Below are 26,610 nucleotides of genomic sequence, written 5' to 3' on the forward strand. Positions count from 1 at the left end.
TTGAGGACCTCTCAGCACACTGAGGTTTCAATGATACCGTCTGCATGGTTGGCTAACATTGGGCTCTGGTTGGTTGTGAAGATGTCACTTAAGGGCTACGTCCCAAATGGCACCCTTCCTTATAGTTCACTACTTTTGATAAGAGCCCTATGTGTGGGCTCTGGTGAAAAGCAGTGTACTCTGTAGGGAATAGGGTGCCATTTGAGATGCAAGGAGAGTATCCACTTATGTTGTCACTCTTTTTAAGCCAGCAACTAATCATGGAAATCCACGTAAAATTCCAAGGCCTGATCTAAACCGTGTCAAATGACAGTTTTGGCGATAAAATGCAATTATGGTATTATCCATAGAATAATCCAGGGTTGACCAGTTCATATATATTTTAATGTTTTTCTTGTTATCTCTTGTTTTCCTTTCATTAATTCAATATCTAAATGTCATGTTAGATGTAATTCAAATTTGATTAAAAAATGTCCATAATCTAACAAAGTAAGGAACGTGTAATATAATAAGACTGGATCATCAAACGAGATCAGTATTTCTTCCATATCAAAAGAAATTAAAGAAGTTGCATTGAACAATTCCATATTTATCCCAACAGGTTTGTGTCTGGACATGAATTTCATGCTAACATGAGCTTCTACCCATCTAGGGGTTTAAACCACAACATGGGCATTGTCATTAATCAATGGAAACCTCCTGATCATCTGTACTTTGTCAACGTTACGAGGCAGCCATACAACTCCATATGGAACACAAACAGACGTTGTTCTATGTCCCAAATGGCACCTTATCCCTATATAGTACAATACTTTTGACCAGAGCCCTATGGGCCTTGGTCAAAAGTAGTGCTCTTTTTAGGGAGTAGGGTGCCATTTGGGAAGTAGACATTGTAAAACTATGTTCTCTAGTCGCCGATTCCTTTAGCAGGTTTATGGAAGGCTGTGGCCTAAAGGTGCCCACCAGAATCAGCACAACTATCACTTGTACTTTTAAAGCCATTGAAAACTCTATGATCACGTTGTTCAGAGTGTAATTTCTAGCCTAGTAGCCTGGTCTGGTTTTACTTCAGCCAAATTGTCACTTGACAATGAGGAAAAAAGCAGAAAGGTAGCACAACTCTCTCTTCCATTTATTTTTTATATATATATATATATATATATCTTATAAAAGGTTACAAAAATGTGACAAACCTTAAAATCCAGAGCAGACAATGGTATAGTGGTAATATATTTCCTACTCCTTTATTTCCTCATAAAAATCCTTGACATTTATGTACTGTATTTACAAACTTTGTACAAAAGTGATAATACCTCTCTCAAATCCAACCAGGACACACGCGCACACACACACACACACACGCGCACACACACGCACACGCACACACGCGCACACACGCGCACACACACACACACACACACATTGAAGACTCAACATTTTTCTTATTTGGTCTCTTCAGGACCATGTCATCATACAATGGTGTTTTTTGACTGTGGTCAATCAGACCACGCCTCTTCAAAAGCATCCATTACAGTTGTACTGTTAACACCCCACTGGTCGTTCCAGCGTAGGAGGTGCTTGTAAAGGAAGGTGTGGACGGGATCATCCTTTTGGAAAGTTCACGATGGTGTTCGATTCCCAAACAACATTGGCATTCACATGTCATTTAGCTGTCAACTGATGGGCTCATAGACAGAACAGAAGTCTTAAACCAGAGCTCTCTTGGTTGTTGTAGAAGAATGTCCATTGATTCCTACCAACACATGACTGTCTCCCATAGTGCAAAACCTTTAAATCAAATTGTTAGTGACGTCTGCTTAAAAGTACCTAAGTGGGCATTGCTTTCCTCATGGCAAAAATAATATTTCATACCTCAATAATCTTAGAAAACCTTCTCAAAGGAGACCGTAAAGGACTTCAAATGCCAGATCTATGTCTGGATACACTGGTCTAGGAATCTATTGACTTAGATGTAAGGCAAACCGTTGATAAGGTGTCTGTTTAGCAAACTCACTCTCAGCAGATCTGTGATATAGCAACAAAAAAGTCTCAATTGCCTCACATTTTCTCATCTCAATTGCTTTGAATGGCTGAAATAAATAGGAAATAACAATGTCCATCCCCTTTACCACTAGGGGGTTGGAGCATAGACATAGTCTCTCTCGACAGTACAATACAGCTGTTGGTTGGTTTAAAGATTTGAACCACAAGATAGCCGCGGCCGAAGAACACAGCGTCAGGGCAAAGAGGAGAGTTGAAGTCTGCGACCACTGTCGGCGTCAACCACTTGGTCACAGAGCAACCATTACAGCACGGCCAGGTCGTGGCAGGACTTGGAGCGAACCTTCAGCGCCATCTTCTTGTTGTTCTTGGCCACCAGGCGGTCCAGGAAGCGGCGGGCCTTCTTGGCGAGGCTCTCCTCGCGCTTGTAGACGGAGCGCCGGCGTTCGTTAGTTTCCTTGCTGTCTCGCCGCAGGCGGATCTGCCGGACGATGCCCTCAAAGAGCTCGTGGACGTTGTGGTGGAGCGAAGCGGATGTCTCGATGAACTTGCAGTCGAACACCACGGCGCATGCACGGCCCTCTGGGAGAGAGCAGAGCACAGAGGAAGAAGAGGTCATACGAGAGGTGTTTACATGTGAGAGGGGTACGTTTGAGTCTTTTAGTCAGAGATGTCTTTATTAGTCAGGGATCAGGTGAAACTCGTAACATAAATACATTTGATTCATTGCACCAGAATTAGCACAAGCTTATTCTCATCTGCAGAACAGCTTAAATATCAAAACATTGACCAAATCATCAAGAATTACGGTGACATTGTAAAATACAGTGTTAGTGTATGAGATGTGTGCTGTAAATCCAACTCATGGAATATTAAGGGAACAACTTATAGTATGTTGTGTGGACTGCAACATTTGATATATGATCATGTTCTGTAGTTGTAACTTTTGCTTGTTATTTGACTATGAAGGCCACAGAAAGTGCAGTACAGACTATTGTATGCCAAACTGTTTCTCTTTTATAAGCAGAGTGCTGCTCATATTGTTAAATGGCTCTCATCAAGTCACTGTTCAGAAGGTGTGGAGAGACGCTTTAATGATTACATTATTAGAATCAACGTTACCTTCTACAGCCACTTCTCTGGAGCGGACCAGGTCACTTTTGTTGCCCACGAGGATGATGGGAATGTTCTCGGCCTGCCGTATGCGCCGCAGCTGGATGCGTAACTCAGAGGCACTCTCGAAGCTGCTGCGGTCCGTGATGGAGTAAACTATGACATAGGCATTGCCCACCTGCATACAGTAGTCCTGGACCCATTTCTCATCTTCCTCCTGAGAGACACAGACAAAGAAGAGAGAGAAGTTCAACATTCACCAATAACAGCCATATTTGGGTGCTCGTCCAGGATCTGGACTTTGATGGCACCTTTTTTTCTATAAGAAGGGCAATTCCAACCAACTCAATACACCAAGTACACATGTCGATCAGGAGCTCGCCGGGGGCATTCCTGTTAGTTCTCTTATATACTGCAGACAAGTCATATTTGCATGATTTTAGCTTATTCATCATTCATAATGAATTCATTAACATTTGCTTCATTCATGTGACCGACTAATACTGGGTCATACATGTGACAGACAAATACCTCAAAAGGCTTCTTCTATAAGCTGAGACATCTTTAGTTCTCAAAACAAGGGTCTGGGTGTACTGCCAAATTGCAGATACTGATAGTGAGGATTCGTTCAGTCACTTGCATGAACACAGAAATTGGTTATTAAAAAAGCACAAACATAACATTTTCCATCACAGCTTAGACTGTTGACAACATGTAATCTATATTTTGTTTACAATGTTTATTGAAAACAAATAAATTTGCACAATGAGCACAGCCATATTCGCATTAACATGAAATCAGTCAAAACACCTCAAAACAAGACATGGTATCAACAACAAGATAAAACGAGCTGAAACAAGCCACTTATGATGCCCCTGAATCTTGCTAGCAATCTGAAAAATCCAGAATCACAATAACACACTGACTTCTACCCCATGGAAGCGTGCACACCGTTTTTGTGACGTTGTCAGCAAGCCCATCTATATAACACCATGTAAATGGTCCTTCCAAGTACAATCTATAAATGGTTCTACCAATAATTATTTTATAATCTAAAGGATCTTCCTAGACGGGTTCTACTGAGAACCGTTTTATCTTTGGATTCTTTCCAGAACCCTCCATGAACGGTTCCGCCAGCTTTATTAGCCTTAATCTTTATGACAATACATTACATATATCAGAAGACCTTTCTTTGAGAGCGTAGTCATAGCCTAACACAGTGGTGTTAGGAAACTCAAGTCACATTATGCTGGCATGCAAATTGATGTGTAATTCCTATTGGAATCCAGCCAGAGTGAGGATATCCAACAATTGGAACATTTAATCACTTGCAACCTGCATTTAGAATGACTGCCAGGGTAGGAGAGATTGATAAATGAGACAACCTAAATCCTCTAATTTGGAATTACTGTCTCAGTAACAGGTGAAATAAGTCCAACTACTAACATATTGGATTAGCTTGTGTAGCATAAGAGTAATTAACTAATCAATATACATGCAAAAACAGATATTTAAACAACACTAAAAATCAACCTGCAATAGTGCATGCTGAGAAATGTGGTATTGATGGGCATGGTTTTGAGTATTCCCATATATATACAGTTTAAAACATCACACCTATCTTTTTAAACTGATCAGATAACTCAAACTCCTGTTGATAAACATTAATGCTCAGGCCCTATTTAAAAAGGGAAAAATTACAATATAAAACTTATTCAGATTCAGAGGGTTCTATGCAATGTTGTGCTGCTATTTTTATTGACTTGGCCAAAGCTTTTGATACGGTAGACCATTCCATTCTTGTTGGTCAAGTAAAGAGTATTGGGTCTCTGAGGCCTGTTTTGCTAACAACTTCTCTTAAAGAGTCCAATGTGTTAGATCAGAACATCTGCTGTCTCAGCTACTGCCTGTCACCAAGGGAGTACCACAAGGCTCGATCCTAGGCCCCACGCTCTTCTCAATTTATATTAAAAAAACAGCACAGGCAGTAGGAACGCTCTCATCAGATGATACTGTCTTATACTCAGCTGGCCCATCCCCGGATTTTGTGTTAAACACTCAAAAACAAAGCTTTTAGTGTCCAGCAAGCCTTTTCTGCCCTTAAACTTGTTCCCGAACACCTCCAAAACAAAGGTAATGTGGTTCGGTAAGAAGAATGCCCTTCCCCTCTGAGGGTTTAGATCTTGAGGTAGTCACCTTATTCAAGTACTTGGGAATATGGCTCGATGGTAAACTGTCCTTCTCTCAGCACATACAGTGGTGCAAAAAAAGTATTTAGTCAGCCACCAATTGTGCAAGATGAGAAAAAAAATCCAGAAAATCACATTTGTAGGATTTTTAATGAATTTATTTGCAAATTATGGTGGGAAATAAGTATTTGGTCACCTACAAACAAGCAAGATTTCTGTTTCTCACAGACCTGTAACTTCTTCTTTAAGAGGCTCCTCTGTCCTCCACTCGTTACCTGTATTAATGGCACCTGTTTGAACTTGTTATCAGTATAAAAGACACCTGTCCACAACCTCAAACAGTCACACTCCAAACTCCACTATGGCCAAGACCAAAGAGCTGTCAAAGGACACCAGAAACAAAATTGTAGACCTGCACCAGGCTGGGTAGACTGAATCTGCAATAGGTAAGCAGCTTGGTTTGAAGAAATCAACTGTGGGAGCAATTATTAGGAAATGGAAGACATACAAGACCACTGATAATCTCCCTCGATCTGGGGCTCCACGCAAGATCTCACCCCATGGGGTCAAAATGATCACAAGAACGGTGAGCAAAAATCTCAGAACCACACAGGGGGACCTAGTGAATGACCTGCAGAGAGCTGGGACCAAAGTAACACCGCCTACCATCAGTAACACACTACGCCGCCAGGGACTCAAATCCTGCAGTGCCAGACGTGTCCCCCTGCTTAAGCCAGTACATGTCCAGGCCCGTCTGAAGTTTGCTAGAGAGCATTTGGATGATCCAGAAGAAGATTGGGAGAATGTCATATGGTCAGATGAAATCAAAATATAACTTTTTGGTAAAAACTCAACTCGTCGTGTTTGGAGGACAAAGAATGCTGAGTTGCATCCAAAGAACACCATACCTGTGAAGCATGGGGGTGGAAACATCATGCTTTGGGGCTGTTTTTCTGCAAAGGGACCAGGACGACTGATCCGTGTAAAGGAAAGAATGAATGGGGCCATGTATCGTGCGATTTTGAGTGAAAACCTCCTTCCATTAGCAAGGGCATTGAAGATAAAACGTGGCTGGGTCTTTCAGCATGACAATGAACCCAAACACACTGCCCGGGCAATGAAGGAGTGGCTTCGTAAGAAGCATTTCAAGGTCCTGGAGTGGCCTAGCCAGTCTCCAAATCTCAACCCCATAGAAATTCTTTGGAGGGAGTTGAAATTCTGTGTTGCCCAGCAACAGCCCCAAAACATCACTGCTCTAGAGGAGATCTGCATGGAGGAATGGGCCAAAATTCCAGCAACAGTGTGTGAAAACCTTGTGAAGACTTACAGAAAACGTTTGACCTCTGTCATTGCCAACAAAGGGTATATAACAAAGTATTGAGATAAACTTTCGTTTTTGACCAAATACTTATTTTCCACCATAATTTGCAAATAAATTCATAAAAAATCCTACAATGTGATTTTCTGGATTTTTTTCCTCATTTTGTCTGTCATAGTTGAAGTGTACCTTGGATGAAAATTACAGGCCTCTCTCATCATTTTAAGTGGGAGAACTTGCACAATTGGTGGCTGACGAAATACTTTTTTGCCCCGCTGTATCCAAGTTGCAGGCTAAGGTTAAATCGAGACTTGGTTTCCTCTCGTAATCGCTCCTCTTTCACCAGCTGCCAAACTAACCCTGATTAAGGTGACCATCCTACCTATGCTAGATTACGGAGATGAAATGTATAAATCGGCATGTAAAGGTGCTCTCGAGCGGCTAGATGTTCTTTACCATTCCGCCATCAGATTTGCCACCAATGCTCCTTATAGGACACATCACTGCACGCTATACTCTGTAAACTGGTTGATGCTTTTTTTTATAAAACCCTCTTAGGCCTCACTTTCCCCTATCTGATATACCTACTGCAACCATCATCCTTCACATACAACACCCGTTCTGCCAGTGACATTCTGTTTAAGGCCCCCTAATACACATCCCTGGGTCGCTCCTCTTTTCAATTCACCGCAGCTTGTGACTGGAACGAGTTACAAAAAACACTAACTTAACAGTTTTATCTCCATTTCTACATTCAAAGACTCAATCATGGACACTCTTAATGACACTTGTGGCTGCTTCACGAGATGTATTGTTTTTTCTACCTTTTTGCCCTTCGTGCTGTTGTTTGTGCCTAACAATGTTTGTACCATGTTTGTGCTGCTACAGTACCATGTTGTGCTGCTGCCGTGTTGCTACTGTGTTTTTGTCATGTTGTCTTGCTAACATGCTGTGTTGTCGTCTCAGTTCTCTATATTGTGTTGTGGTGTCTCCCTTGTAGTGATGCGTGTTTTGTCTTGTATTTTTTATCTCCTGTCACCACAGAAGGCCTTTTGCGCTTGGTAGGCCATCATATGTTCTTAATTGACTTGCCTAGTTGTACAAAGGTTATAAATAAAATAAATAAATGTAAAACCCTTCTTGCCTTCCAAAGAATCTGTTTTAACATCCGAAGAACCCGTTCTTCCAAAAGCGGTTCATTGGATTAAAAAGTTTGCCTTAGAAAAAAGGGTTCCAAAAGGGTTCTTTGTAATGTAGCATGTGTTTTCTGTTGTTATAATTGAATCATTGAAGCCACCTTTGATGTCAAAAATGCACTCATGCATTCAAAAGATAATTGAGATAAGTGATGGTCATCATTAAGTTTTAACGTCGTTATTCGGAAAAGCACTAAGCTAAGTTGACTTATATGCATTTGTGACTACAGAACTCTGGTCTCCAGGGATGGTTATTGGTCAAACATCTGACGTTCTGCCTGTAGTGACACTTGGTGCCCTTTAACACATTGAAACCACTGTCTTTATAGACATCCTTATCTCCCTTTATCTCCTCTAACCCGGGTACAGACAAGTCAACATGTGGCTTGGCCTGCACGCTTCACTCCCCAGCTGTAATCAATACTGGAGTAATTAAGCCCCACAGCCATCAGTGTCCCATACAGACACTCGCCTAATGCCACTGGAGCCACCACTCACTGTCTCCAGCACAGCCAGGATTCGCCCCACTTCAGCTCGACTCAATGGAGTTTAGCTATAGGCACATAGTGCGAGCACATATATTTTTTCACAAAACCGAGGGAGGGGCAGGGCTGTCCCTTGGTATCATAGTTGTTTAGAATGGAGCCTTATGGTTTGGCTGGCACAAGCGGATTTGTTTCTTTGCTCTACCTGTGTTCTCAAGTAACACTGAGTAAGATTAAGTTATATAAATTAGAAAGCTTAAAGCTTTCAGTCCTTTTTTTTGTTGATGTGAGACTATATCATATTCTCTACTGTGCAATGCATTTTTGTGACAAAGATGTTGATGGTAGGTGTTGTGTCATACCTGTTTCTCGTTCTCCCAGGTGTCCATGACGATGAGGGTGGTCTCCTCTCCATCTACAATCATGGTTTTCTCATAGGTGTCCTCTAAACAAACAAAACAACCAGGAAAGAGAATAGGAAATATATTATTTCCTATTGTACCTCAATAACGTTGGAAAACATTCTAAAAGGGAGTCTAGACATTGCAACCTAGGGTAAAATACAACTTGTTTTATTCTTGTAGATACATTATACTTCTTTCTTTATGTCAACTCCTTCAAACATATCTACAATTGGTTGCAGCCAGCAGGTGTGATGGAATTTGGTTCTCTCTCTCTCTAAATATAGGCTTGTTCTTTGTGAATGGAGACCTGATGGAGACTCAAGGGTCAAAACCTTGTAGACTGCTGTCAATAAACCACATGGGAGCATAGATGTCAGTGTGCAGAATCTCTTTTTTCCTCATGCTGAATCATTTATGCCATGTCCATTTTAAGGTTATGACTTTAGAAACTAAGGTGTTTTACGAATTTGGTTATATATAAATATTTGGCATACAAGAACTCTACACTTGTGTTTATCCCTACTACTGTTAAAATGTGCAATATAGCTATTACACTTCACTACCATATCATCATGACCATGGAATATAAGCCGTGGAAAACACCAGTGAGCCATGTCTAGTTTAGTCTGATTAGATCATCCTAGCGAGACTAAAACACACTTTGGCCAAAAGTGAAAGAACTTGTTACATTTTCCTTTCAACCATAGCCTTATTGTAAAAGCTGCTGCACAAGACAAGGACAAACGGCCCGTCAAAGCCTTGAGAAGTTGAGGTCTTTGAGTTGAAGTGACAATCTAGGTTTTTGATTTGATTTATTAGGATCCTCATTAGCCGACGCCAATGGTGACAGCTAGTCTTACTTGGGTCCGACACATAAAGAAAAATAAATGACAGACAAAAGACTACCATTTACATACGTTTAAATACATTAACATGTAGTGCGCGTGTTTGCGTCTATCAGTTACACATACAGTGCCTTGCGAAAGTATTCGGCCCCCTTGAACTTTGCGACCTTTTGCCACATTTCAGGCTTCAAACATAAAGATATAAAACTGTATTTTTTTGTGAAGAATCAACAACAAGTGGGACACAATCATGAAGTGGAACGACATTTATTGGATATTTCAAACTTTTTTAACAAATCAAAAACTGAAAAATTGGGCGTGGAAAATTATTCAGCCCCTTTACTTTCAGTGCAGAAAACTCTCTCCAGAAGTTCAGTGAGGATCTCTGAATGATCCAATGTTGACCTAAATGACTAATGATGATAAATACAATCCACCAGTGTGTAATCAAGTCTCCATATAAATGCACCTGCACTGTGATAGTCTCAGAGGTCCGTTAAAAGCGCAGAGAGCATCATGAAGAACAAGGAACACACCAGGCAGGTCCGAGATACTGTTGTGAAGAAGTTTAAAGCCGGATTTGGATACAAAAAGATTTCCCAAGCTTTAAACATCCCAAGGAGCACTGTGCAAGCGATAATATTGAAATGGAAGGAGTATCAGACCACTGCAAATCTACCAAGACCTGGCCGTCCCTCTAAACTTTCAGCTCATACAAGGAGAAGACTGATCAGAGATGCAGCCAAGAGGCCCATGATCACTCTGGATGAACTGCAGAAATCTACAGCTGAGGTGGGAGACTCAGTCCATAGGACAACAATCAGTCGTATATTGCACAAATCTGGCCTTTATGGAAGAGTGGCAAGAAGAAAGCCATTTCTTAAAGATATCCATAAAAAGTGTTGTTTAAAGTTTGCCACAAGCCACCTGGGAGACACACCAAACATGTGGAAGAAGGTGCTCTGGTCAGATGAAACCAAAATTGAACTTTTTGGCAACAATGCAAAACGTAATGTTTGGCGTAAAAGCAACACAGCTCATCACCCTGAACACACCATCCGCACTGTCAAACATGGTGGTGGCAGCATCATGGTTTGGGCATGGCTTTTTTCAGCAGGGACAGGGAAGATGGTTAAAATTGATGGGAAGATGGATGGAGCCAAATACAGGACCATTCTGGAAGAAAACCTGATGGAGTCTGCAAAAGACCTGAGACTGGGACGGAGATTTGTCTTCCAACAAGACAATGATCCAAAACATAAAGCAAAATCTACAATGGAATGGTTCAAAAATAAACATATCCAGGTGTTAGAATGGCCAAGTCAAAGTCCAGACCTGAATCCAATCGAGAATCTGTGGAAAGAACTGAAAACTGCTGTTCACAAATGCTCTCCATCCAACCTCACTGAGCTTGAGCTGTTTTGCAAGGAGGAATGGGAAAAATTTTCAGTCTCTCGATGTGCAAAACTGATAGAGACATACCCCAAGCGACTTACAGCTGTAATCGCAGCAAAAGGTGGCGCTACAAAGTATTAACTTAAGGGGGCTGAATAATTTTGCACGCCCAATTTTTCAGTTTTTGATTTGTTAAAAAAGTTTGAAATATCCAATAAATGTCGTTCCACTTCATGATTGTGTCCCACTTGTTGTTGATTCTTCACAAAAAAATACAGTTTTATATCTTTATGTTTGAAGCCTGAAATGTGGCAAAAGGTCGCAAAGTTCAAGGGGGCCGAATACTTTCGCAAGGCACTGTACATGTCAGTTCAGACACACAAAAAGTCACATGTGGAGAGGTGTTGCTTTATTTTTGTTGAAACCAGGTGAGCTGTTCACTTGAGCTATATGAGATGGAAGGGAGTTCCATGCAATCATGGCTCTGTATAATACTGTACATTCCCTTGAATTTGTTCTGGACCTTGGGACTGTGAAGGTCAGAACCTGTGAACAAGCAAACAAGTAATATGCCTACAATGGAATGTATTGTAATATCCTCGTAATGCCGTTCTTTCCTCATAAAACACTTGCAATTCACCACACCAGCTCTACACCAACCAAGGAGTCCACTATGAAGAACAGTTCAATTGCTGTCAGTGTGACAAGCAAAGTGACCCAAAACTAAAAACAACATGACCAAGTCAGTGACAGGCTGAAAACAGGACAGCTATACACTTTCTCCTGATGATGTCAGAGGGAGGTCTCATGAGGAGAGACTTTACTACTCTGGAGAGATAGGAGCTGCCACACACACACACACACAGCAACCTATTTCCCTGTTATTGCAGAAACTTTTGACCAGGGGCTATACAGCAACATTCAGCTGGGCTGCCTCACAAATATAACTTTATTCCCTGTATAGTGCACTACTTTTGACCAGAGCTACCCCACTAAGGGGAATAGGGTACTATTTGGGACGCATCTTTAGCCAGTCACTCCCATCAGCCAACCCGACACGCACAAGTCATGACAGCATGAACCTCTCACAAATGAATAAAGCAAACCGTGTCTAGGCTATTATGACTTTTATCCTGTCATAGTAAACACTTTCAGAGAAATTGGTGTTTCAAAAAGGACAAACTGCACAAATCACATCACTCAGCAGCACAGCTGGATGCCAAAATGCATGGGTCAATATAAGCTGCCAATCAATGCTTTGAGGTCACTCAGTACTACACATGACAGAGACAAGAGTTCAATCAATGTAGTTGTGACAGGTTAGCCAAGGTTGTTAGGGCCAGGGCAATGTCAGAGACCATTACTTTTACAGTCATAGTTGAAGAGATGCATAAAATGAATTAACTCATTGAATAACTCATTAGTGCTTAGTGTCCATAGATTTGAATTAGCAGATGAGGATGGATGATACTAATAGTTTTTTTTTAGGTTACTGATAAGACAATGACAAACAACTACTAAATAGTTGTGTTAATAGGCTACACACCATAAATAGCCTCATAATAATCATATTAATTGTGCTTGATAGAAAAACCCACCTCCCGTATGGTCGTGAGCATCCTTTTCCTGAATGCCAGCAAAGATATTGGCAAGACTCGACTTTCCAACACCGTGGTCTCCTAGCAAAACGACGTGGTACAAACAATCTGCTCCTGAGCCATCCGAGTCATTATCCGAGTCATCAGATGACCAGTTGGCGCGGCAGTGGAGAGACTTGTCTCCGGGATGGTATGAGGCGGACTGGCCAAGCGGAGGGTGATGGGGGTCGGCTGGCGGGTCTCTACCTCTCGTCCCGGGCTGGTGAGAGGCAGGGATAGGAGTACTTGCTCTTCTCCGCAAAGTCTCCTTGCCCTCTCTGTGTGTGTGTGTCATCTTAGCGAAAAGGCAAAGAACATCCCTTAAAAATAAGAATATGTAAAATAATCATAAGATAAAGTTCTAATTCACTAGGATATAAGAGTTAAGCTCAAGGTTATTATAGTTCTGTGTTTTTATATTCCTTTTTATTCCTATTAGTTTTGCGCTTTATTTGAAATTCAGTTTCGTTTCAGTTTTCAGACCTGATTAGCTAGTTTAATTTAGTTTAAGTTGTATAAAAATATTTTTATTTTATTTTATTTAGTTTCAGTTCTAATGTTAGGGCACGAAAGTATGTGTGTGCCAGGCTAGGAGCCATTACTGTTGTATAGTCTGCAACTGGGGGGCAGTAAAGTGATGGGTCAGTTCATAGGCTAGGTTAGGTTTACTTTATACAGTCAATCTCAATGTGACTTGGATTTGAAAGGAATAACACCGAGACTGATGCAAAGAAATATGGTGGAAGGAGTATCTCTCTCGACCCATGTTCACAACAATATAATGTTTAACTTAATTAAGTAGTACATGTAATCAAGTTAGCTGCTTTCCACTGTTAGCTGGTGATAGTGATGCACAAGCTAGGTCTTTTTGAAAACCATCTCTTAGCCACATTTACCACCCGATTTAGTAGGCTTGAAAACCCCGTCAAAAGCTTGAAAACACTATTGTAATCCCCATTACATTTTTACCCAAAGTTGAGAAAAAAAACATAATTCATGATGGTTTTATTTCATTTTAGTTCGTTTTGGAGATAAATCGTTTGTTTAGTTGTACTTTTTCAAACGGGTGTTGATTTTTTTTATTTCAGGTTACCAAATAGTTTTTTTCATTATTAGTTTTCCTCTCTGTTTTCGTTTACTACAATAAACTTGGTTAGGCTATATAATATAACAAACCCCTATAATAAACAGTTTATAAACATACACTGCTCCCGGATTAAAGATACATTGTAAAACAAACAAAAATATCACGGCCTGTGGAGTGTAAATAGCACTGAAACATAATATTGTCTGGAATTTACTCACAACTGTAGCCATGAATCTTCTAATTTTGTCCAGTATTCTCCATTGCAGAGCAAAGCACAGACTTCACCATATAGTAAAGTTTTCTCGGTTCGGGGAGCTGTGTCCGAGCTGTCATTCTGTTCTTGTACCAAGGAAAGCTTCCAATGTATCAATCAGTTTTGTTACAGTGTCCCATCAGCTATTCTATACAAGTGTAACAGTATACCCCTGGAGTCATGGCAACATCCTGCAAAGTTCCACAACCCTGTAAAAATGTAAGAGTGGAATCAGGGGCTGCTCGTTCGCTCGCCTCTCTTTTTCAATCTCCTCTCTGTATCACACAAGAAGGCATGCACACGCACGCACACACACACACACACATACAAAAAGGCAGACACAATGTTTCAGATCACCTCCTGTGATAACATGCACTGAGACGTAGTCATGGTGTAGGCTAATTCAAATAGGCTATTTTAAAAACTCGAACACCGCTAACTTTGTTGGTCAACAACTAAATTATGTAATGGGGAGGACAATCATTTCAATATGCAATGTTTTGCTTTTATAAATCCATAGCACTTCTTCTAGGAACGCTATTGCACTTCCTGTCCAAAAAGTTGTTGGCTAAATGGTGGGTGCTAATTTCCAAATGTCATATGGCGTATTTTAATTAGGCTACTTCAGTTTTCTACCTATGGATACTCACCCGTGCTGTAAATTCCGTTTAACGCATGTAGGCAATGTGCGTTCTGGGTGTTTTCAGCGGAGCGTGTCCTTTGATGATGCGCGCGTGCTTCGAATCAGCCCTCATTCAATTCTCTCATTGCTGCTGCAACTTTTCCCTGTGTGAATCTACTTTAATCTCATCGAAGAACCCACCCCGACTACATGACGTAAAAGTAAGTCACTTCCTGTTCTAGACTGTTAGTTTTCTCTCTCTTTTACCACAATAATGTTTACCTCCACGGTGCAGATATCCGCGAGGGCAGGGTTTCCCAAACTCGGTCCTGGTGCCCCCCCACCTGGGTGCACGTTTTGGTTTTTCCCTTAGCACTACACAGCTGATTCAAATCCTCAAAGCTTGCTAATGAGTTGGTTACATTGCCCAAGCAGGACAACCACTGCTTTATATACATTTCTATAGAAAATATGAGGACAGGATGTGTCTTGTCCTAAAAATCCATGTCAGTTTAGATTAGTCAAATCAAGCCCCAGTGTTGAACTCTTTATAAAGTACAAAAATATCTTCAAAGGGAGCCAAATCTCCATTAAAAGCACTTTTACAAGTATGCTGCATAGTTTCAGTTTGAGACAATCAGTACACACACACACACACACATCTGTAAATCAGTTCTGTCCTAACACTGTGAGAGGGCAGAGTTCACACCCCTAGCCGCAGACCAGCACTCTCTACCAGGAAATTGTATTCTCTGAGGCTCTGCTGAATCTTTTCCAACTGAAACAACATAAGTAATCAGACCAGTCGGCCGTACGATGGCCAGATGAAGGCCCTACACTGTTTATAAAGCCAGCTTCTTTCCCACACTTAAGTAAATCACAGTCAGAGACTTCCCAAAACTACAGTTACATGGTCTGAGGAGATTTGTGAAAAGAGGGTGGGTTGGAAGTGGTTACTCTCACTGCGGCACTTACCGTGGAAAGAAAAAGCAAACTATAAACATTCTAAATATTGAAAATTATTTTCTTGGAAGGGACTTGCTTCCATTTAGCCACAAGTATTGGTGAGGCCGGGCACTGATGTTCGGCAATTAGGCCTGGCTCGCAGTCGGCGTTCCAATTCATCCCAAAGGTGTTCGATTGGGTTGATGTCAGGGCTCTGTGCAGGCCAGTCAAGTTCTTCTACACTGATCTCAACAAACCATTTCTATATGAACTTCACATCATGCACAGGGGCATTGTCATGCTGAAACAGGAAAGGGCCTTCCCCAAACTGTTGCAACAAATTTGGAAGCACAGAATCGTCTAGAATGCCATTGTATGCTATAGCGTTAAGATTTCCCTTCACTGGAACTAAGGGGCCTTACCCCGAACCATGAAAAACAGCCCCAGACCAGTATTCCTCCTAAGGTGATCTTTGGCTTATGTGCGGCTGCTCGGCCATGGAAACCCATTTCATGAAGCTCCCGACAAACAATTCTCGCGCTGATGTTGTTTTCAGTGGCAGTTTGCAACTTGGTAGTGAGTGTTGCAACCAAGGACAGACAATTTTTACATGCTACACACTTATGTCGCCTACCACTTCGCGGCTGAGCCGTTGTTGCTCTTAGACATTTCCACTTTACAATAACAGCACTTACAGTTGACCGGGACAGCCCTAGCAGGGCAGAAATTTGACGAACTGACTGACTTGTTGGAAAGGTGGCATCCTATGACGGTGCCACGTTAAAAGTAATTGAGCTCTTCAGTAAGGACATTCTACTGCCAATGTTTGTCTTTGGAGATTGCATGGCTGTGTACTCGATTTTTTTACACCTGTCAGCAACGGGTGTAGCTGAAATAGCCAAATCCACTAATCTGAAGGAGTGTCCACATACTTTTGTATATATAGTGTATGATTCCACTCCCAAAAAAGGAGAATAAATGTTACTTTTTTGAAGTTCCTTTCTCTTTCAAAGAATATACAAATGATTTGAACCTGAACCCTGGAGATATTTATTCAAACGTTATAGAATCGATTATTGACCCCAGTTGAGCCATATTACAATGTGGAACTAGGTTTGAGAAGATGGGCACTCAGTGTAACACACATTCTGTGGATGCGCCCAGAAGAGCCCAACAGGTTTAAATGCAGCCAAGTGACACTAGTCTGTCACACATCTAAATGGGGAGCCGCTCCTCATGAGGGATGTTTAAGGTCACGGCCATTTTCGGGGTGCATCTGGAATGAACACAACACATATTTAGAACTTTAATACACACTGAGCACAATTTCCTTATTAACATACTTAGTATACATTTGGAAATGTTAATTGCTTGTGAAGGTTTTGGTGCCATTTTAAAGTGCCCTTCTTAAATGAAATCATGATTAAGTATGGGCTGTTCTTGATGGATATTCAATATTTTAGAAACCTACAGTACTGATATAATGTAAAATAAAAAAAATCACACTAAATGATTCAGAGGGGTTGGGTCCCTTTCCATTTCCTTACATGCATATCAGGTGTGTTCTCCTATTTACACCCTATGATAGATGTACTGTGGGCTAATTCAATTCTGATGATGAAGACCTACATTTTACATCCTAAAACTGGTCCATCTGAGTGAGAACAAATGAATGGAAAGTAACATCTCACATTGCCTTAAGTAATAGTAAAAGACAGAATAAACAAGCTGACAGCAGTTTCTCTATGGAAGACTGTATCCTATCACGGAAGAAGGAAAAAACACGTCTGTTTAAATAAACACACCCTCTCCCCAAAAGTGACTTCAGACAATAACAGAGTGAGAGAAAGCAGTTGTGTCTGTGTGGACCCGATATTTACCAGCCCAGAGAATGATGAGTTTGAATCAGTCAGAGTCAGTACAGCTTATTCCATATGGAACATTTGCACTTACAGTTCAACTTCATATTTATAGTTCCCTCTCTGAGGCTTAAAACACGTCAGTGCTAAAATGGTGTCTTTGCTAAGTGAGATTCAGGATGTTTACCGAAAACGTCGTAATTTCTCAAACCTCAATTCAACATTGAATCTCCCTTATATAAAATCCCACGTGAAATGAATGTATTCAGAGGGTGTTGTGTCATTTTGATTTGGAACAGGCTGGGGGGAAATTTGACCACCTTATTACCCTTTAATGTCAGACTGGGATTCCGTGAACACAAGGCTCTTCTGTGCTTCTTCATTTCAATTTAAGATGGCGCTGCAAGTCTGTTCCCAAACCTGGGTAATATTAAACAGCGATACCTCATTACTATTTCGAGACATCGCGAGACATCGCTTTTGATGGAAAGAGGAAAGAAGAGGTTAAAATCCTGTCATGTGTATTAGTTTGGTCCAGCTGTTTTAGTGATACTGATAGATGTCTGATAGATAAACAACCCTACAGCTCAGTGTTTGGTATTATGGCACTGTCATACTCTTTGCCTAGATTTTACTCAATTTACTATATATTGGTAATAGTTACATAAATCAAATAATGTAAGTATATCAGTTTTAGTATTTGTTTTAGTTTTAGGGATGTACATTAGACAATGTTCTTTCGGAATTATTTTTAAACCCCCATCAAGAAATGCCTGAAGCCACATTGTCTAAAGTAACCACCCTCATGGCATGGATTGATGACATCACACAGCCTATGAAGAGCAGTAGTGTACAGTAAAGTGCCCTCCATCAACTTGACTTGACATACAAGCGGATCGGGAGGCCTTTGGGAAGAAAGGTTTACATTTTGTGCACTTAAACGTCCAAAGACTACAACTGAAGATTGATGAGATACGCCTGTTGGTTTGCAAATCAGAGGTGGGTGTCTTATGTTTTACAGATACATGGTTTGATTAATCTGTTTGTGACTCAGAAATTGAGATAGGCAATTACTCTGTTGTCAGTAAGGATTGGAATCGGAACGGTGGGGGGACATGTGCTTTACTTAAAACATCAGATCGAATTCAATCGATGCTCGGGAATTGTCTGGCTGGTTATCTGCTTCCCCAAAACCAAACTTTTTTTGTGGGGTGTGTTTCAGGCCTCCCAATCAGAATGAATTCTATGAAAACTGTTTCATCAAACTGTAATGATTCCCTGGTGAAGGGAATGATTTTGTTAGGGGATTTCAATGCTGATGTTTGCAAAAGGGGAACCTAACCCACAATGTATTTATGCACTTCTGTAGATCCCTTGCTCTGAACCAAATGATAAAAGATCCCAGCAGGTTATGTGAAACAGTGCAAAGTATGATTGAGTGGAGTGATAGTCATTGATCATTTTGATCATGGAGTGATATTTCAGGAATCATTGACCATTCTATTACATTTTGCACAAGGAGTGTTTTTAAAGATATATTTACATGTCACAAAACTGTTAGAATCAGAGCACTCAAAAAAATACTGTGTAGAAATGTTTAGGGAGCAAGTGGGTGCAAATTGGCTGGTCACCTGTGCTGGATAGTGCAAGGGTAGGCAGTGCCTGGGAAGCATTTAAATGTATATTTCTTGATGTGGTGAATGTGATGGCTCCCATTAGACAGGTCAGAGTAAAGGAGAGATCTAGCCCTTGGTTTAATCATGGAGCCTAGAATCTATCCAAGCAAGGACTAAGGCCTTTACGAAATGTAAGAACTCTCCTATATAAATGTCACAGAAATGAAGCACAGAGCAGGATGGATGAAGCTAAGAGGGGTTACTTTGCTAATACAATCATTGAGAACAAAAATCACCCTAAAAAGCTTTGGAAATCATTTAAGGAACTAGGCTGTAGTAGTACTACCAAAAACAAAATAAACAGTATTGGACTGAACATCAGAGTGGAGATGATACATGAAAAAGCAGAGGTTGCAAATGAATTCAACATTTATTTTGACTTCTGTTGCCAGCAAGCTGGTTAGCAAGCTGCCTACCAATTCTAGTTTGTATGGAAACGACCAAGCCAATAAGTATTATGTTGAATTAGGGGTTCAGCCAAACTCTTTTCTTTTGCAAAGGTAGCAACAACCAAAGTAGCCAGTATGCTAGCAGAGCTTAAATTCTCCTAAGCCACACCCCTTGATAATATTCCTGCAAGGTTTCTTAGAGATTCTACTGAGAAAGTTGCCCCTTGTATTATGCATATCATTAATCTCTCTCTTGAAAAAGGCATCCTTCCCAAGGACATGAAACAAGTTAAAGTTCTACCTCTGTATAAGAAGCGGATAAAGTTTGAACCTGGGAATTATAGGCCTGTATCAGTATAACATCAAAGATCCTGGAGAGAGTTGGACATGAGCAAATGTATGAATATTTCAACAAACAAAGCCCAATGTATGATTTTCAGTCAGGGTTTAGAAAAACATACTCCACTGATTCATGTCTACTTGACTTCATCAGGAAAGAGATTGATGAGGGAAATCTTTGTGGAATGGCACTGCTTGACTTACAGAAGGCCTTTGATGCAGTTAACCACTCTCTCCTAATATCCAAACTGGAGGTACTGGAGTTAAGCAGTATCCCTCTAGGCGGGGTAAAGTCCTACTTGTAGGGTGCAAGTGGTAGAGGTTAATTGTTCACTGTCTCAGGGAAAACTGATAAGTTGTGGTGTTCCGCAGGGTAGCGTGCTTGGGCCACTACTGTTTTTACTGTATATAAACAATGTGAAAGTTGCTTGTTCTGGTTGTCTTTTCCTTTATGCGAATGACTCTAGACTTCTGGTGTCTCATAAAAGTAAAACTACGTTGGAGAACATAACATTAGCACAGATCTTACTAACATTATCAAATGGCTTGGAGATAATAAGCTATCTCTGCACTTAGATAAAACAGAGGCAATACTGTTTGGGTCCAGACCTTAAATTGTGTAGGTCCTCTGAAATCAGAGTGGAGTTAGAGGGTGAGGTGCTGACTACTAAAACCTCTGTTAGCTACCTGGGATGCATCTTTGAAGGACGCTTGGGAGGTGTGAGCATGGTCATTAAAGTGCTAGCGAAGGTTAATGCCAGAATCAAGTTTTTGGCTAGAAAGTCAAAGCTGCTTGAAAAGGACTCCATGAGAGTGATAGCCACTGCCCTCATTCAATGCCATTTTGACTATGCTAATACTTCCTGGTTTGTGGATTTATCTAAGCTTCTGAAGTGGAAACTCCATATAGCCCAGAATAAGCTGATCAAGGTAGTATTTTGAGGGGAATCCGTGTACTCACATAGGCAGGAGCGGCTTTCAGGAACTCAACTGGCTGCCTGTTGAGGCTAGGGTGTCCCAGATTAGACTGGGTCTGGTTTAGAGGAATATTTGTGGTTCTGTTACTTTCCCCATGTCAGGGATGCACACAACCACAGCACCAGATCAGGGGTTGCTAATGTGTGCTTATACAGGTTCTGGAGTAATGCTGGGATAGGTACTTTCTTGTATACTGGAGCCTCAGAGTGGAATGAGTTGCCCCTGCCCATAAAAACGATGTCCTCTTTCCAGCTTTAAAAATAAAGCAAAAAACAGTTTGATGTCTTCTGTGCCCATATGAATGTACCCTATGACGTAACTGCCATAATGAGACAGATGTTCTTCTTCTTTATTTTTATGTTTTATTATCTCGCTGCCATATTGTGTTCAACCATATTCGATCTTGCCTAGCCCTCTTGTCTCAAGAGGACCACAATGGAAATCAATGGAAGTCTAAGATTTTATTGTGTGTTGTGCTCAATGAATTTCCTTGTTTTTGTATGGTAGAATTAATAAACTAAACTAAATACTTATCTAATTTGGGGGAAATGTCTTGGAATATGTCTTTCCTGATGTTGGTCTGTGTTGCAGTTCCTGGATACTCTGGATCTGCTCTCTGTTCTTATCTTTCAGCACCGCATTTTCCTGAAAAATTGAAAGCACGAGTTATTGACACAGAAAAGGAAGAGAATAAGCACTTTTCAATTGCAGTAATTTTCAGATAGTGCCATGGTAAAAAATACAAATGTGATTCTTCCTCACATGTGGATGATGTATGCAATATGAATGAGGCCATTATCACTTCTATGACCAGAGTAACAAATTGGAAGCTAGAAAGAAAAAGGACTGGTGGAGATAGGGGGAATAATGTTTAGATTTGTATTATTAATCAGGATAAAGTCACAGATGTAGGGTCTTAATTTGAGCAAGTTTGCTACAGCAGGAAAATAATCCTGCAGCAACAGGAATTGTGAATTATTATGTGGATTAGCTTGGGGGTTTGAACTTGCAACCTTGTGGTTACTAGTCCAATGCTCTAACCACTAGGCTACCCTGCCCCCCCAAGATCCTTACTACTGAATAGTGCCTGTTCCTGTTGTATAGTTGTATAGGAGTCAAAATAAGAATATTGGAATATATGGAGAACCGCACACGTTGAAAAACAAATATATACAAAACTGAGGATTGAATGCAAAATAAAGATGTTTATTAAAACATCATGGTGCCCAATAAATCATGCAAGAAAGTGCATAAATGAAAGGTGAAAATAAATCACAAATGTTTCGGCCTCTGGCCATCATCACTGTAAATCGTCAGCACATGCACAGTCATCTACAGCATTATGTAGACCAATAAGAACACGTATTATAGAACACATAGAATGTCGGTGGATGTTCTATTTAAAAACTCTCCACCCATCTGGCATGAATGAAGAATTGTTATTGAAGTGTTTTTTGTAACTGTTACATTGCCTCTTATTGGAGTTCAATACCCCCATCTAGTGGTCTCTCTACTCTTACAATCTTGTGTTATTTATTCTGCTGAAATGTTCACATCGTATATATATGGAAAAAGCAATAATTTATGATATTTCTCTGTCTTTGTATATAATCTAGATCATGCATTATGTTTACTGATTCATGGATTTTCTGATGAGTTTTCTTGCTTGATCATGTGACATTTACAATTATTACATGATAATAATTCACATTATTTATAATATCTCCACAAACCCCATAATTATTTCTTTGCAGCGTGCTCCGAGTCCATGAGTTCTATATTGTCCTGTCCGATCGGACTGTGGCTCCAGCCGTTAAAAGCAGCGATCGAACTCATCCAGAGGAACAGGGTAGACTTGATTTATTCTGGGTTTATTCGGTTTACTATAAATTCAATAGTCTCAGTACTGAGCGTCTCAGGGAGAATATCGGATTCTGTGTCAATATGAAGAGATGTGTTCATACGGTTGTAGCTCTGTGCCTAGCTCACTGTTATAGTTAATAGTGGTATTTGACTTCGAACTCTACATCTATCATATCTACAGTACACTTGGTACTTCTGTACTTGCTTAGATTTAACTTTTTGCAGTGCTCCCATTTCCGATAAAACTAAACTATCTGAAAAAATAAATACAAAAACAGGGACCTACTTACGCCTACTGTGAGACTGACTTTGTATCAGTCCAAAGAAAAGGGAACAAGTAACGGAAATTTGATAGTTGGTGATCATGTGCTTGGCCTCCAGATTAAAGTGAAAATGTCTGTCACACCAATTTGCTGTGTATTTACTATTTTTGTTTGCAAATAAATGGTTGAACATGAATGTACACTAAATGCAATGTCGGCTAATCTTCGAGGAATACTGGCAAAATATAGCGTGAAAGTATTTCTGGTGTCGTCTATTTGATATAATCGCATAATGGCCCAAATTACAATCCAGAATGTATCGTGCATGTTCCAGTAGATGGCGGTCATTCACTATCGTATGTCTTTTTCGTCAATTACGTCAGAGTCCGAGCTCAGGTATGATAGACGAGTTTCCCACAAGTAATTAAGAGTTGGACGGGTGTTCAAGTGGGTGTTTCGCAGTCGTATGCTATATTTATGAATTAACGAGATGTTATGAATGTAGCATTAGATTCAAGTTATAAAGTGTGCACCAAACCACATGATCTACCTTTAAAATACAAGTTTAATAGGACAGGTATTTTCTTTTACATGTAAAAGACAAATAACATCGAAATAGATTTCTAAACGCCTTTCATTTGCTGATAATGTTGATGAGGAAGGCCCTTGTGTAGCTGGAGCAGCACTGTGCATCGCTGCAGGAGAGCAAAGTCTGTATCTCATGCGATATAGACAGCACAGACAGACAGTCAGTGGCCAGTGCCAGGAAATTCCCCATCAGGCACGAGAAACCTGGGGTGAGTAAATATATGAAACTAAAATATAAATGCAACATGCAAGTTACAGTTCATATAAGGAAGTCAGACAATTAGGCCCTAATCTATGGATTTCACATGACTGGGAATACAGATATGTATCTATTGGCCACAGATACAAAAAAAAGGCAGTATCTGGTGTGACCACCATTTGCCTCATGCAGCGTGACACATCTCCTTCACATAGAGTTGATCAGGCTGTTGATTGTGGCCTGTGGAATGTTGTCCCATTCCCCTTCAATGGCTGTGCAAAGTTGCTGGATATTGGCGGGAACTGGAACACGCTGTCATACACTTCGATCCAGAGCATCCCTAACATGGGTGACATGTCTGGTAAATTTTTTAGAGAAATAAACATTTTAGAGAAATAACCTTTTATGTGTATGAAAAGTTTTGGGAATATTTTATTTCAGCTCAGGAAACATGGGACCAACACTTTACATGTTGCGTTTATATTTTTGTTCAGAGTAGAGTCGACAGTATCTTAAGATATCTTTAAACATACCTTAAGATGATAAAAGTAAAATATATTGAAAAATATATTAAAATAAGATCAATTACTTGTATTACACCTTTGTCAGTGTAGCCATTTACAGTAGTACCCTATATGGGTTGATAATGGCAGATTTTAGCTCTAATAAGGGCCTAAATTGGAATGTAGATGCTGTATAGTAACATGTTATAGGCCTATAGGCTCTTCGCTTCACAGCACTGTATGGGTTTTGACTGACAGACATTCTGAATTTGAGCACCCATGCACGACAAGAAGTTGCCCACATCCCTCCCGCTAATTGTGCAACTTTTGTACATTTGTTGTTGTCTGAGTCAGGGAAATCCTGTAAATGAAGATGACAATGTATTTTGAAAGATGAGAAATTGAGGATTATAATACAGTGCCTTCAGAAAGTATTCATACCCCATGACTTAATCCACATTTTGATGTGTTACAGGCTCAATTTAAAAAATACAAAACCCATAGTGAAGAAATGTTTTTAGATTTTTTTTAGTATTCACACACCTGAGTCAATACTTTGTAGAACCTTTGACAGCGATTACAGCTGTGAGTTTTCTGGCTAAGTCTCTGAGAGCTTTCCACACCTAGATTGTGAAAAATGTGCCCGTTATTCTTTTCAAAGTTCTTCAAGCTCTGTCAAATTGGTTGTTGATCATTGCTAGACAACCATTTTCAGGTCTTGCCATAGATTTTCAAGTCAAAACCCTAACTCGGCCACTCATGAACATTCACTGTCTTCTTGGTAAGCAACTCCAGTGTAGGTTTGTCCTTGTGTTTTAGGTTATTGTTCTGCTGAAAGATGAATTGTCACGCCCTGACCATAGAGAGCTGTTTATTCTATGTTGGTTGGGGAGTGATAGTGACTAGGGTGGGTCAACTAGGTGATTAATGGTTTATGTTGGCCTAGTATGGTTCCCAATCAGAGACAGCGGTTTATCGTTGTTGATCTTTGTGGGATCTTGTCTACAGATAGTTGCCTGTGTGCACACCAGTAGCTTCACATTTCGTTTGTGCTTGTTTGTTTTGTTTGGTGAGTTTCGATTTATTAAAATATGTAGAACTCTACGTACGCTGCGCCTTGGTCCAATCATTATAGTGATCGTGAAAGAAGATCCCACCAACAACGGACCAAGCAGCGTGCCCGGGAGATAATGGCATCCTGGTCTGTGGAGAAGATTAGGGAGAGAACATCCTGGACTTGGGACGACATAATAGCAGGAGAGAAGAGCCTGTCATGGAGGCAGGTGGAAGCAGCAAAGGAGGGACAGCGACGAAGTCGGGGAGGTAGGCCACAGAAACCCCAAGAAAATGTGAGGGGGGACACATGGAGCAGTCGGCGGTGCCGAGGAGTGATCCAGAGCCAGTCTGGGAGAAGAAGGAGAATTTGGAGGAGAGAGAAATGGGAGAGTTGTTGAGTTGGTGGAGGACGCACGGATTTGGAATAAAGGAACGTGTTGTCAGTTTGGTGCCACCTGAGTCAGCTCCCCGTACTCATCCTGAGAAGTGTGTTAAAGTTCTGGAACAATTGATGCCGGCTATACACACCAGGTCTCCAGTGCACCTTCAAAACCCAGTACGTCCTGTGCCAACTCCTCGCACTCTCCCTCAAGTGCGCTTTCCCAGTCAGGTCCGTCCTGTTCCTGCTCCTCGCACTCGCCCAGAGATGCTTGTCACCAGCCCAGTTTCACCTGTACCGGTCCCACGCATCAGGCCTCCAGTGCGCCTCCACAGTCCAGTACGTCCTGTGCCTCCTCCCGCACTCGCCCTGAGGTGCGTGTCACCAGCCCGGTACCACCAGTGCGGGCACCACGCATCAGGCCTCCAGTGTGCCTCCACAGTCCAGAGCTTCCGGCGACGTTTCACAGTCCGGAACCCCCCGGCGACGTTTCACAGTCCGGAACCCCCGGCGACGTTTCACATTCCGGAACCTCCGGCGACGTTTCACAGTCCGGAACCCCCGGCGACATTTCACATTCCGGAACCTCCGGCGACGTTTCACAGTCCGCAACCTCGAGTAACGGTCCACAGTCCGGAACCTCCTGCAACAGTCCACAGTCCGGAACCTCTTGAGACGGTCCACAGTCCGGAACTTCCAGCGACGGTCCACAGTCCGGAACCTCTTGGGACGGTCCACAGTCCGGAACCTCCTGAGACGGTCCACGGTCCGGAACCTCCTGAGACGGTTCGGAGCCTCCAGCGACGGTTTGCAGTCCAGAGCCTTCAGCAGGGGTTCTCAGTCCAGAGTCTCCTGCAACCATTTACGGTCCGGAGCCTCCGGCGACGATCCCTGCCCCAGAGCCGCCAAGGAGGAAGACGTCGTATCTGCGAGCGGAGTGGGTCCCCCGATGGTAGATGCCCACCCGGACCCTCTCCTATTGAGTCAGGTTTTGCGGTCGGAGTCAGGGGGGGGGGTACTGTCACGCC

General features: G+C 41.3%; 1 protein-coding gene across 3 annotated transcripts; it reads right to left on the reverse strand.

Moving 5' to 3' along the window:
• Positions 1 to 1,154: 1,154 nt before the first annotated feature.
• LOC135539815 (GTP-binding protein REM 1-like) lies at positions 1,155 to 14,769 on the reverse strand. Of its 3 annotated transcripts, none has more exons than XM_064965952.1 (6): positions 14,574 to 14,769; positions 13,889 to 14,132; positions 12,545 to 12,878; positions 8,665 to 8,747; positions 3,124 to 3,331; positions 1,155 to 2,583 (listed from the first exon to the last, which is right to left on the reverse strand). In XM_064965952.1, exons 2-6 carry the CDS (start codon positions 13,898 to 13,900, stop codon positions 2,306 to 2,308), a joined length of 915 nt encoding a protein of 304 aa, XP_064822024.1. In that variant the 5' UTR covers positions 13,901 to 14,132; positions 14,574 to 14,769; the 3' UTR covers positions 1,155 to 2,305. The 3 variants fall into 3 exon arrangements, with proteins under 3 accessions (XP_064822024.1, XP_064822026.1, XP_064822025.1); XM_064965953.1 differs by having other exon boundaries at positions 1,156 to 2,583; positions 12,545 to 12,903; positions 14,574 to 14,768; XM_064965954.1 differs by lacking the exon at positions 13,889 to 14,132 and having other exon boundaries at positions 12,545 to 12,903; positions 14,574 to 14,768.
• Positions 14,770 to 26,610: the final 11,841 nt, after the last annotated feature.

Source organism: Oncorhynchus masou, chromosome 5 (assembly GCF_036934945.1).
Source record: "Oncorhynchus masou masou isolate Uvic2021 chromosome 5, UVic_Omas_1.1, whole genome shotgun sequence".
In the NCBI taxonomy this organism is placed as follows: domain Eukaryota; kingdom Metazoa; phylum Chordata; class Actinopteri; order Salmoniformes; family Salmonidae; genus Oncorhynchus; species Oncorhynchus masou.